The 14,155-nt window shown below is 34.4% G+C and overlaps 2 protein-coding genes across 3 annotated transcripts in view; both read left to right on the top strand.

Annotated features, from left to right (window-relative positions):
• Positions 1-1,777: 1,777 nt before the first annotated feature.
• On the top strand, positions 1,778-4,833 carry LOC111049771 (piggyBac transposable element-derived protein 4-like). 2 transcript variants are annotated; one of them, XM_039426485.1, is made up of 2 exons: positions 1,778-2,151; positions 2,305-4,833. In XM_039426485.1, exon 2 carries the CDS (start codon positions 2,313-2,315, stop codon positions 4,035-4,037), a length of 1,725 nt encoding a protein of 574 aa, XP_039282419.1. In that variant the 5' UTR covers positions 1,778-2,151; positions 2,305-2,312; the 3' UTR covers positions 4,038-4,833. The 2 variants fall into 2 exon arrangements, with proteins under 2 accessions (XP_039282419.1, XP_039282418.1); XM_039426484.1 differs by having other exon boundaries at positions 1,778-4,081; positions 4,307-4,833.
• A 616-nt stretch (positions 4,834-5,449) lies between these two features.
• Positions 5,450-14,155, top strand: part of LOC111047607 (serine/threonine-protein phosphatase 2A 56 kDa regulatory subunit gamma isoform) — a 116,724-nt gene continuing 108,018 nt past the window's right edge. The window contains exon 1 of the mRNA XM_039426487.1: positions 5,450-5,995. The gene's annotated coding sequence lies outside the window, so the exon portion shown is untranslated. The remainder of the gene's footprint in view (positions 5,996-14,155) is intronic.

Raw genomic sequence — 14,155 nt, 5'->3', positions numbered from 1 at the left:
TCACCTCACTCACTCAATATTTCTCTCTCTCTTTCTTCTCTTTCTCTCTCACTCTCTCTCTCAATTTACGGTCAAGTGCTGAAGGGGAGGGTATCCTTGATACCCTCTCTGAGAATGGACTTCTTAAGGTCCAAACTTCACCGTTTCATCTTTTGCATATTTCATCACTTTTCTTGCTCAATATTATTGTAGAACTCATTAGTTTAATATGATTCACCATGTTATTTTACCGCTAATGGTATTTATTTTTAATGCTAGAACGTAAGTTGAATTATGTTTTGTTATATACATGAATCAAGGAATCTGAATCTCTCTCTCTCTCTCTTTCTCAGTCGACGTCTAGTGTGTTCTCTTCCAACAGTTGTAGTGTATAATAGTATTGAAATGTAGTTTTTATCAGTAGCCTGTTCATTTCCTTTCCACTCCTCGTTGATTGTCTCTCTCTTTCTTTTAGTCGAGTTCTAGTATGTTCTCTCTCAACAATTTTAGTGTAAAATGTAGCTGTTATCAATAGCCTACTCGTCAACTCTATTCGTTTGTTTTACTCTATCTCTGTCGTGTACCACTGTGTTCTCTCTCTCTCAGTCTAGTTCTGCTGTGTTCTCTCTCAACACAATTTTTTTTTTGGTAGAGAGTTAGTGGGGAGGATATTTTTAATATTCTTTCCGAAGAATGGACATTGATATGTCCAAAGCTCCGCCAATTTATGTAGATGCATAACAATATGATTATTATCTATAGTTATTATATTACAAACTGCTTTTTCATATCATATACAGTTCAATAATTATTTTCTTAGTCTATATTATGTAAATTCATCTATAATTTTGCTGTATTGTAAGCTATTGTATATAAGTGTATAAGCCAGTATATATTGTAATCTACATAAATAAAGTACTCAATCAATCAATCAATCAATCAATCAACACAACAGTCTCAGAGTTAGTGTAAAAAAATCGGGGACCGAGACTCGCTCTGGAGTACAAAAGCATAAAAAATTTACTACGAAAGAAGAAATTATTATAACATTCATAGTTCATTCTATCTAATCACAGTAAATTAAGATTAATTCCCAGAGGAATGCAAACATTTCCCTCTCAAAGGCCCGGTTGCACAAAAGCTAGTTAAATTTCAATCCTGATTAATTTCACGTGAACCAAATCAGATAAGACCATTTCAAACAGATGGATCTACTGGAATTAATCAGGATTGAAAATAACCCGGCTGTTTTGCAACCGGCAATAAGTAACCTGACTGAAATATTAACCTGATTGAATGATTAGAAAAGTTCAAGAGCTGAGTTATAATTTTGACACAGTCCCACACACATGAACTTGCTCACTCACTTCCATCATCAACAGAGGACGAAATAATTGTTATCAGCTGTTTTTCCAAGGATGAATAACAATTATCCTTTTAATGTCCTTCAGCGAGTTTTCCCAGGGATGAGACCTAGTAGAATCGAATTTTTACTTTCCTTGCCCTATTACCATAGGTAAGGAAAGTTTTGCTTTCCGAAAAAAATTAAGGTACCCCAATTTCTTAATTTCTATACGTTTCAAGGTCCCCTGAGTGCGAATAAGTGGTTTTTGGGTATTGGTCTGTATGTGTAATCATTGATAAGCTCTATCAACTGCAACAAGTCCTATATCTGTAAAAATTTCAGGTGCTTTGCCCCATATATGCAAAGTTTGATTTTAGATTCTCAATTATCAGTCTTCATATACAATTTAATCAAAAAATTGCAAAAGATTGAGCATGAAAATCTCTGCAATTAACACATTGCGTGCCGTGAGGGCACCGGTGCCCTCATAACTGGGTTCCCAATGGGCCATGAGGTCTCCGGTGACCTCATGTAGCATATACTTTAAATGGTTGTTTTTCATTGTGGCCTATCAGTGACATCAATTCTATGTTTTGTATTGGCCTCAGAAGGAAACAAATGAATTATTTTCGGAATGGCCAACAGATCGCAGCAGTTTCATAGCTCCTACCAGCTGGTAAAGTGGTGAGTACATATTACAGCTGTTTATTTGCATTAATCTCATTGTTTCTGCTGCAATATTGAGTTTATATTTGATTATAATAATTGAGTTTATATTTTTATTATATTTGCTTATTATTGGAGAATAGAGATTCATGACTTGACAGGTAATAATATTATATTTCTAACCATATAATTTTGGTTTTCAGATAGCCAATAGTTGATTTTTGATAATGCTAATTTTTTCTCATTGACTACATTATTATAGGTTATGTATATTATTTGTTTTTCTATACTAGCATGTTTTTTTTTATTTTTAGGACTAGTTATGGCTACAAAGGACCAGGATGTTCTTAGTGATGAGGAACTTCTACGCATTTTAGAAGGATCAGAGGACTCTGATCCATCCAGTGCTGATGAAGATGGGCCTTGGGAGCAAGATTCAGAGTCATCATCTGACAATGATAGTGACACAGAAGATGACCCTAACCTACCACAGCCTCCACAAGCACAAATACCCGATGATCACGCAGATAATGCAGATAATTGGAATGAAGTGGACTGCAGTACATTACAAAATATTGTATTTACAGGTATGGAAATTCACAATTATAGTCTTAACTATCCTGAAAATCATCTGGATCTCAAGCCAATTCATGTATTTAGGTCTTTCATAGATGATGAAGTGGTGGAATTGGTTGTTTGTGAAACCAATAGGAATGCAAAGACATTTTTAGAAAAAACCCTACTTAGTCACTCTGCTAGAGCTAAAGCATGGAAGGAGACAACAAATGAAGAAGTTTTAAAATTCTTTGGGATAGTGCTGTACATGGGGCTAGTCCCTTACCCCTATATCCCAGACTACTGGAGCTCTAATCCACTCTATAAAGATAACCCAGTTTCCAAAACTATGTCACGGAATCGATTCCAGCTCTTATTGAGATTCATTCATTTTGAGAACAATGAAACAGCTGACAAGACTGATAGAATTTACAAGGTTCGAAAACTTCTTGACATGCTACAAGCAAAATTCTGTGCTGAGTACAAACCAGGGGAAACAGTTGCTGTGGACGAGTCCATGGTACCCTTCAGAGGGCGACTTTTTTTTCGTCAATACATCCCTAATAAAACACATAGATATGGGGTGAAAATTTTCAAACTATGTAATCAGCAAGGATATACACTCAAAATGATAGTGTATACTGGGAAACTATTCAATGTAGGACAAAATCTTGGAGAGCAAGTTGTTCTTCAACTATTGGGAGACTACCTGAATGAAGGGCATACTGTAGTGACAGATAATTATTATACAAGTGTCCCTTTAGCACGTGAATTAATAAAACAAAAGACTCATTTGATAGGCACACTGAGAAAAAACCGAAAGTACTTGCCCCATTCTGTGGTGAAATCAAAACTTAATAAAGGTGATGTAGTTGGAAAAGAGTGCAATGGCATTGTCGTGGCAAAATGGCAGGACAAAAGAGATGTCATGTATTTGTCCACAAAGCATGGCATTGATATGGAACTAACTGGGAGAATAAACCGAAAGACCAGACAAGAAATAACCAAACCAGCTGCTATCTTGGAGTACAACAAGGGCAAACAGGGTATTGATGTCTCTGACCAAATGGCCAGCTATTTCTCGCCACTAAGAAAAACAATTAGGTGGTACCACAAGGTGGCCTTTGAATTCATGTTCAATACTTCGATAGTGAATGCCAGCTTCTTGTACAACAAACTTTCACATAAAAGGATGAATATCAAGAATTTTAGAGAAAACGTTATTATGAGTTTGCTGGAGCTGGACCCACCCTGTCGTAACAGACCTTCAAGTGAGTCGAGTCGAACAAAAAGAACAAATCATCATCTCATTGAGAACCCAAAAAGAGATAGGAGCAATAGGAAAATAAGACAGAGGTGTTCTTCTTGTTATCAAAAAGCATCTAATGGACAGGGGAGAGAATTTGCACAAAAAAATGTGAAGAAAATATCAACCTTGTGTGAAGAGTGCAAAAAATTCTATTGTTTGACATGTTTTCAAGAGTCTCACTAATGAAGTTACTTGCTTTTGAATGAAATTATACTTTCCTGTTATAAATAAAATTACTTTCTTATAAATAAACTTACTATATGTTTGTATAATATGTTTGTTTGAGTCTTACTAATGTATTTACTTGCTTTTGAATGAGATTATTCTTGCTTATGAGTTATGAGTATACTTTCTTTTTATAAATAAATTTACTATATGTTTGAATAAATGTTTATTTGAGTCTCACTAATGAATTTGCTTGCTTTTGAATGAAATTATACTTTCTTGTATAAATAAAATTACTTTCTTATAAATAAACTTACTATATGTTTGTATAATATGTTTGTTTGAGTCTTACTAATGTATTTACTTGCTTTTGAATGAGATTATTCTTGCTTATGAGTTATGAGTATACTTTCTTTTTATAAATAAATTTACTATATGTTTGAATAAATGTTTATTTGAGTCTCACTAATGAATTTGCTTGCTTTTGAATAAAATTATACTTGCTTATGAATATTCTTTCTTGTTATAAATAAACTAAAATGCTTCTAAATTAACTTGCTATATGTTTGTTTGTTTCATTCCCGAAGATTTTTAGTGAGGTCACCGGTGACCTCTTGGCCTCTGATGACAATTGTGTCTTCCAGGTGCCATGAGGGCACTGGTGACCTCAAACTAACTTTCTAAAAAAAAGTGTTTTTTTACAATGGACATATTTTTTTGGACCTAAAACATGTTACATACTGTACTAGAAGACAGATTCTTAAAAAAAAAAAATTGGCATGGGGGTCATCTGGGCCAATTATGCTGTGGCACGCAATGTTAATGTCCAATAACATTTCCACCTAGAATTGAAAATAAGCTTGAAATCCGAAAAAATGTGATTATTAAATTGCTGGCAACTGTTGGTTCTATTAAATCATTCACTACGAAGAGATAGCAGACCTTGTGTGTTTCCAGCGTTATTGACCCTTCACCAGCTGTCTCATATCTTCGAATAGACTTGAGATGCGCGAGTACACTAGTGTCAGGTGATCAATTTTCATAACTGCAAGGAAAGTTGTGTGAGTGCGCCACACCAGATTTTTATATTATAAACCTATTATGTTCTGAATTTCGTGAGAATCGTTAGAGCCGTTTTCGAGATCCGGTGAAGTACAAACTTATAAACATATAAACAGAGATTGCTCGTTTAGTTTTGGTTAGTATGTAAAATGTAGTTTTTATCAGTTGTAGCCTACTCGCCACCTCTATTCATTTGTTGTCTCTTTCTCTCTCTCTCTCTCTCTCTGTCTCTCTCTCTCTCTCTCTCTCTCGGTCGATTCCCACTCTCATTATCGCGCTCTTCGTCTGTTTGTGTAGTGTTTGCATTAGTGGGAGTAGCGTGGCGGTGGTAGTGATCGGCTATCGGCACTTGGGCTGTCAGTCAGTTTCAGTTTTGTTCGGTAGTGTGTCAGTGTGTGAGCTTGTCTCGCCTCGCCTTGCCTTGACTAGTGAAGAGTGTAGTGTTCAGTCTTCGACTATTTATCATTGTTGATCGTAGTTAGAAGCCTAGTAGCTTCTGTGTCGTGCTAAAATTAACGCGTCTCAACGAAAACAGTTCACGCATCTTACGCAGTATCTAGTCTAGTGCAGACTGTTCTGTCAAGTCTGTTTTGTGCGTGTTTCAAATTCTATTCTGTGCATCTAGACTCTTCATGATAATTATATAGAAGTCAGTTGTGTGTGTGTTTTAAATTCTATGTGTAGATCTAGACTCTTCATTATAATTATATGTGTTTTCTTTCTAAATTCTATGTGTGAATCCAGACTCTTTAAAATATAAAGTGACCAAAGTTCTTTGATGTGTATTGAGGGATAAAGTTGATTGGTTTTCAAATTAATCAACATCTAAATAGTGTGGTAGAAAATTCTTGTGTTATTTGAGGTCTTCAGTTTATTAGTTTTTCAATTGTTTTGAGTAATTTGGTTCTTCCCAGGTAAAGATTGCATACTGATACTTTGGGTTTCTTCATTATCTTTTTTTGTTACAATCAATTTTATTCTCAACATGTAAAGTTTAATTACTGACCGAGCGAAGTGAGGTGTAAGATTCAAGTCGGCGGTTTGGCATTTCTCTTAATGTTTAAATGTTTATATGTTGCGCATTTACGGCGAAACGCGGTAATAGATTTTCATGAAATTTGACAGGTATGTTCCTTTTTTAATTGCGCGTCGACGTATATACAAGGTTTTTGGAAATTTTGCATTTCAAGGATAATATAAAAGGAAAAAGGAGCCTCCTTCATATGCCAATATTAGAGTAAAAATCAGACTATAGAATTAATCATTACACAGATGTGTGGAGAAGCCAGTCTATTGCTGTATTTCCATAAGGTCTATAGTTTCATTCAGGTACTTGTGGATGAGAATACTGCGTAAGGTCTACTGTTCACAGAACTACTAGTATAGAATATTTATTTTTACATTGACAATATTCACAAATCATATGAGTGATTCTTCAGTATTAAGAAGAAATACTGTTTCTTCAGTATTATTATTATTTTCTGTTACAATCAATCTTATTTTCAATCAAATTAAATAAAAAATATCGGGGCACCGAGCTTAGCTCGTTTTTTTATTTATTGATAAACAGAACACAATTCTCTAAAATGATCGTGTTTATATTTCATAGCTGGCCATACGTCATCCTATGAATTTCGGGGATGCGATATTTTGATTTTTCACATACTTTCTTTTTCACTATCCACAGCTGTTTATCCTAGGATGAATTATCCTTTTAATGTCGTTCAGCGAGTTTTCCCAAGGATGAGACCTAGTTCAATCGAATCTTTATATCATAAACCTACTATGTTTCAAATTTCGTGAAAATCGTTAGAGCCGCTTTCGAAATCCGTTAAACATAAATAACCAGATATAAAAATAGCCAGATATAACAATAACCAGATATATAAATTCAGAAATTGCTTGCTTAATATAATAGGATACTAAGAAATTGTCAAAAACCACAGATTTATTGATAGTTAGAAAGACCGGTTTCGGCTGTTACACCATTGTCAATCTCTGATAAACTGTATATACTCTTATTCTCAATTATAAAGTTTCATTATATAGAATATTTATTTTTCATTGACAATATTCACAAATCATATTAACGATTGGAAAAGGTTCAACACAAATTTAAAACTTATTACCCTTACTTGAAGATGTCTAGGATATTTTGGTTTTTCAAAAGTGACTGATTCTTAGTTGCTTATCTTTTTGATTTTATACCTGGCGGTGTTGTTGGATGAAACTGCACCACAGTATCTTTATATATACTATTACTTCCTTGATTATTGATTTTCATCAAATTTTGACTTATTCTCTCGTTATTTGGAATCAAAAGATTGAAAATATGGTTTGATAAGTTAGGATTGAGGAATCTTTGAAAGGATTGTCGTTCTCAATTGAAATACATGCACAGTTTTACTGAAAATGTATTATACGTCATCTTATATTCAATGCCTCATTATCACACATTAAATCATCAATGCCACTTCACTCTGAAGAGCCATTATGTTGGTAAACTATGATATAAACCTTAATTTAAACGTTACCATTAGAAGTATGATGAATTTATAGTTGGCAGGTGTTGAATGACTATGAAGTTGTGTTGATATTGTATTTTGTGCGTAAAAAAATGTATTCTTCTTAGATAGCAACTTTAGGTAGACGCACATTCCAATTGTAATCTACTGTATTGTAATCTACATAAAGTACTCAATCAATCAATCAATTCCAATGTGTGAAAAGTTTAAAAATCAACTTTCTATCAGAGTATAATTATCTAACCGCCTGAAAATTAACCAATTGAAGTTTTGCTTCAGTTACTACGCATTATAACCTTGAACACCTAACAGCTTTCCCGGTCATAAAAGATATACCCGAACAGTAAACAAACTTAATCATTAAAAAACGTTACTATTCAGTTCAGATAGCTTTGAAGGAAAAGTCTGAGAAAATTGATTTTTCTTGTCGATGCAGTTTCCAATATGTCATTAAATTTGTCTTATTTCACCTCTGATATAATCAAGGCGCAGTTTTCATACCAGTCTGTGTTCTTAATTCAGTGCATCAAAACACTTTTCTTGAATCGAAGCGCTCATATTTTCTGGCAATTATTCAGGTTTGAAACAATTTTTTCTCAGTGCATCAAAACACTTTTCTTGAATGGAAGTGATCATATTTTCTGGTGAATTATTCAGGTTTGAAACAATTTTCCCTCAACAATCGAGGTGCCAATCAAGATAGCCATGGTTGAAAACACATTGACTGCTAATAGGCTCTAAAGATTGTGATCTTTGTTTTTTTGAATCCGTTAAGCTGGTTGGGATGTCATCTATATATTACTGATATTGATTTGTCAATTTTCTATCTTTACAAGAATACAGTGATTGTTTTTTCGTCTTGAAAAGTACTTGTGACGGTTGGAATATATTTAGAACAATGACAAGTTGGCATGAAATCTTGGCTGAAGGATGTTTAAAATATTATAGGCTGCCAGTAAAGTCAATTTTAGGATTGTCTCAGAACGCCACATGTTGCGATCTATCCAATCTCCAACGTTTTTTGACTGACTTTTTGAATTTTCTTGTTTATTCCTTTTCTCTGCGTCTTAAGGCTGGCCACTAACGGCAGGACATGCATGATGAATATGTGTGTACACACACATGTCGTTATACATTGTTGTGTCATCACAGCGAAAGGCTTCGAACAAAATGTTTTGAGGTTAGGTTTTTGTATCTTTTTATTTTTTCCTCACTACTCTTAGGTTAAATTATTTTTGTATCATTATAATGTGTAATTTTCCAGTGGTTTATTTTATGATAGAAGCTACTGCCAAACAGCTGTTATTTCTCTTTTTAAAAACCTCTCGTTGATGACATAACATGCATGATGAATATGTGTGTACACTAGTACGTGCATATGTGTACACTAGCCGTCAGGCTCGCTTCGCTCGCCATATCCGACTAGCCAGGGGGCTCCGCCCCCTGGACCCCCGACTGGATTGTCCAAGAATGAGATCAGCAGACTCGCTTCGCTCGCCTGCATTTTTTCATTTGTAGGACGATTATATGTTAGGACGATCCAGTCGGGGGTCCAGACTAAATGTCTGGCTAAACGGATATGGCGAGCGAAGCGAGCCTGACGGCTAGTAATATAATATTCCCAGGAATAGCTCTGATTGAAGTAGCAGTGCCCAATCAATTTTTCCGCGATTAATGCATTTCAATCTTCTACTTGGTGCCAACCTAACAAAGTCAACTCAATTTAATGCCAACCTGACAAAAGTATTAATTTAGTTACCAGTTAACAACTGTTTCGAAGAGTTACTCTATCTAGATTATAGTTCTATAGTAACATATGATATGGAAATTTCAATTATAATTGAGAGATTGGGAGAAGAAGAATATGCATGCTAAAAGACGAACTTTAAACCCTTAAAAACAACCCTTAGAGTTAAAATATTGCCAAAAGATTTCTTAGTGCGCCTCTAAAGGGCCAACTGAACATACCTACCAAATTTGAACGTTTTTGGTCCGGTAGATCTTTAGTTATGCGAGTGAGTGAGTGAGTGAGTCAGTCAGTCAGTCAGTCAGTCAGTCAGTCAGTCAGTCAGTCAGTGAGTGAGTGCCATTTCGCTTTTTATATATAGATACATGCTCATCATGCATGTCCTGTCGTTAGTGGTCAGCCTAGAATTTTCCTCAGAGTCTTACAAGTTTGGAGGAATCATAGGCTATCTATTCGAATTCAGATACTACTTTTAGTGGTTTGGTTTCTATCTAGTCAGATATTAATAATATTGTATTTGATTTAGTGTACTATGCCCTATCGTGAAGGCTTTTTGTGGTTAGCTGACAGTCGCTGTATTAAATTGGATATCTTGTTTACAATCCGTGCGTGGATTAACTAGTCTGGTGGTAACTAGTTAACCGTTAACCGTTTACCACCGTTAACTAGTTACCACCAGTAATGTGTTGAATATCACCGCAACCAGTTGTTGGCCCTCGTCCAAAACCAATCCGATTATCAAACTATTGTCGTGGAAATTCCATAAATTTTCCTCCATATTTCCTGGTTTTCTTCATCTCTCTTCCTGGTTTTACAACTTTTCTCCATCTCCATAAGTTAGTATTATATTTCTCGTTCTCTGTTCTCTTGGGGTTATCATTTTTTTCTATAACTCACCTACTTTACTTCTCTTCTCCCACTTCATCATTAAACACCGGTTTACAATGTGCAGTACAAAATAAATCGTACTCACGGTATTATAAATACATTTAATAATAATGAATTACTGTACTTTCAAACTTACTTCCCGGTGGTTCGGAACCCATTTAATGCTGTAGGTCCACTCATATATCATCATCATCATTCGTCTCTTAACCACGCACAAGCCTAGAGTTCATGTGGTCATCAACCTCAACAAAAAATATATATCAAAAATTTGAACTAGGTTAATTCATTATTATTATTAAAATTACGACTTTAATTACTGTTAGTGTATACTGTAAACTCTTATTTGATAACAAGGTAGCTTGAATTGCTGTATGTTATCTTATAAGTTATGATTACAAATAAAAAACACACACATTCAAGTTTTTGTAAACATCAATCAATGTGTTGTATTTTTCTGTCCTGTAATGGATAAATATTTTCCTAGCTTTCAACATTATTTTTCAACGCAATTAGAGATTTGTTTATCCTTGAAGTAGAATAAATATTTCCGCTTGTTATGATCTTTTAGCTTGCTTGAAATTACTCAGTAAATTATGAACTCGCCTTTTGAGACCAGTCAAGAGTCACATGCTCTTCGTCAATTAGTAAATTACCCTGGCTTGTCTGTCTTATAAGTAATTTGCTCACCAAACTATAAACGTACTGCACTAATATATTCTGAACTTCTTGGCTTCAAAACGTTTTATGTATTTATGTTTGTTGTTTGGGTAGTGTGTTGATTATTTCTTGTTCCTCAACGATTAAGTCTGTGCAAAGACTAAAAATAAACTTTTTACTCGTGATATTTTTCAAAGTTTTTTGATTTGTATATCATCAAGCTATCAAAATGAAAAAGTTTTCTCAGGATAACATTTTTTCTGATCATTAATTTTTGAGATATGAGTGCCTAAAGTTTAAATTTTTGGGACAGAACATTTCAAATGCGGTAAGAGATAAATCCATGAATTTAAGAAGATAAATTCTTCATGGTATTGTTTATCTAGTAAAATAAAAATTTTCTGAAAATATCAATTTTTAAGATAGTTATTCAATTTACTAAAAATAACCAAAAATAACTTTTTGTTGAGTTTTTTTTGGTAAATTGAATATAACTTTTCCAAAAATTGATATTTTCAGAAAATTTGTTTTACTAGATCAACAATACCATGAAGAAATCCATCCTCTAAATCTCATGGATTTATCTCGAATTTGAAATGTTCTGTCCCAAAAATTTAAACTTTGGGCGCTCATATCTCAAAAAGTAATAATCGGAAAAAATTTTTCATTTTGATAGCTTGATGATATACAAATAGAAAAACTTTGAAAAATATCAGCAGTAGGTTAGAAACTTTATTTTTAGTCTTTGCAGAGCCTTAAAGAATCTTTCCCATATTTTACTACTCATGTTTCTCAAATCTAGTGATTTTATTTGCTAAGTAGATTGTTACTTTCATAGGCTTGAGTATGTGGTTTCATGTAGTAAAGACAGAAACTACTTCCCTTGACTCCTTTCTCTTACTATTGATTGATTACATATTACAATAAAAAACATTTAAAAATTCTTTATTAGGCACAATAATGACAATAATTGCACTTGATGCACTATTTATCATCATTATCATTATCATCATCACTTGATAGTTTCTTACTAACGAATCAGTTAAGATTCATGTCAGAAGCAATAAAGTTCAATTAGTTTTCAACTTTGGAAGTAGTAAAATCACTCTTTATGTCGATGAAGCTACACTTAAAGTGTCATGATTATAATATTGAGTAAGCCAAATATTTCATGTATTGAGACAAATGAAAGCTATATTCCGTACAAAATTACTTTTGACTTGGAGAAATAGGCGGGGAGCAGAGAAATGGAGGGAGATCTCAGCCAATTACAGTGATGATAGTCATGAGTAGTAGCACAGTTGCCAATTTGTCGATTGGACTCAGTCGACTGAATGCTTCCAGAGAGGAAACTTAGTAAGTTTAACATGAGCGCTTGAATACTCACTAGGAATTAGTTCCATTCTAGAGTTTTTCATGACAGTCATTCATGAGTCTTTGCTGAACACTTTATGAAAGTATTGAAGCGAGGCAATCTTCAAATACTTCATTTGGAACTTGAAGAATCCGAGGTTTTCTAGCAGGAGACAAATATCCATTCTGAGCTGACGGTAGAGTTTTAGTAGAACGTTTTATGAAAGTATTGAAACGAGGCAATCTTCAAATACTTTATTTGGAACTTGAAGAATCCGAGGTTTTCTAGCTGGAGATAGGAAGTCTCCTTTCCATTCTAAACTAAACTGACGGTTGTCTCAGTTGAACGTATATGAACGCATTGAAGCGAGGGATCACAACCTGTAAATACTTCATTTGGAACTTGAGGAGAATCCTAGTTTTTCTAGCTGGAGATAAATATTAATTCTCAACTGAACTGACGGTTGAGTCTCAGTTGAACGGTTTATGAAAGCATTGAAGCGTGGGATCACAACCTGTAAATACTTCATTTGGAACTTGAGGAGATTCCGATGTTTTCTAGTTGGAGATAAAACGTGTCGCTTTGTCGGAGATAAAAAGTGTCGCTTTGTCGCCACTGTGTGACTCACTTTGCCTTTAGGTCCACACAGCCTTGACCCACTTCCGCCGTTTCAGATTCCTCTTCTTTAGCGTGCAATTTATTTTTATGCGTCGACGCAGTTCAACAACCTGTGGTACTGCGCATTGCAATGCATTTCGTTTTATGTGGTCTGTCGTGTGTCGTTCCTACGCATTCTCGAGACAGCTCTGAATGTTTCTATTTTCAGCTGATATCCTCCGAATCGACAGATGAAAGACAACTCATTCCTTGTCCATTGCGATGCTGTAATGTCTTTCCATTCTTGTGTACTGCTATGCTATAGCATAGAGAAACGATAGCATAAGTGGATATCCCATGCTATTGGGCGTTTATGTCGCAACTTTTACTGTTATTCCAAGCCGATAGTTCACGTAGTTCTTTCCTATGCAGCTGTGTGACTCTGGTAGTCTCTCAAATTGTGCCGTTCATACACTAACATCCCAACAAAACAGTAAAAATTAACAATAATCGACAGTAATCGGCTTGAGATAACAGTAAAAGTTGCGACATAAATTCCCTATACCATGGGATATCGACTTACGCTATTGTTTGTCTATGGTGAGGTCTATCTACTGGTCGCGCGCGAGCTCTAGACCCCTGAGGTCTGAAGAGGAGAGAGGAAAAATTCCATGAATGACTACTCAAAGTAAACACATCAACACTCGCTGGGTTCTCTCTCTCTTAATAACAGCACGAATAAGAGTAATATAGTTGTTGGGCTATGGGAAACTGAATGTGTTGAAATTTCCATTTCCAGTGTTCAATGAACGGTGATCGCGTTATGTCATCGAATACGGTTTTCGAAAACGGTGTTCTTAGTCTTTTTATCGGTGAAATATCTTTTCTTTCGACACCTGTGAAGTTGTGATGTGATAGTGAATGAAACCTGTGAAATTGATGTGGTAGGAATTCAAATTGATTAAAAATTCTAGATATTGTTGAACCGCAAATTCATCGGAATTTTTACAGCAATTTATCTTTAGACAATATATGCAGATTTTTAACCATTTGTTGATTAACAGATGAGCGCAGCTGTTTAATAAATAATATTTATCAAATTAATAATATTTTATAAAATAATATTTATGTAGGTTGACAATATCTAGTCGTTTTATCCAATTGTTCAAATAATTTTTAGAGTCGATACACTTCAGAATGTCTGAGAATAGCCGAAAAAAAAGTTTTGTTGTACATAGTGAGGCGAGAACATTAATAGGCAATATTATTCGAAAGTGTGATGAAGAAGAAAAATTATTCTGAAATA

This window comes from Nilaparvata lugens, chromosome 4 (assembly GCF_014356525.2).
Source record: "Nilaparvata lugens isolate BPH chromosome 4, ASM1435652v1, whole genome shotgun sequence".
NCBI classification, from domain to species: Eukaryota; Metazoa; Arthropoda; class Insecta; order Hemiptera; family Delphacidae; genus Nilaparvata; species Nilaparvata lugens.
Note: the sequence above shows the minus strand (reverse complement) of the source record. Positions and strands in the feature narration are given on the sequence as shown.

Coding starts and splice junctions, on each gene's coding strand:
- LOC111049771 (XM_039426484.1), top strand. CDS start 2,256: ATGTATATTATTTGTTTTTCTATACTAGCATGTTTTTTTTTATTTTTA.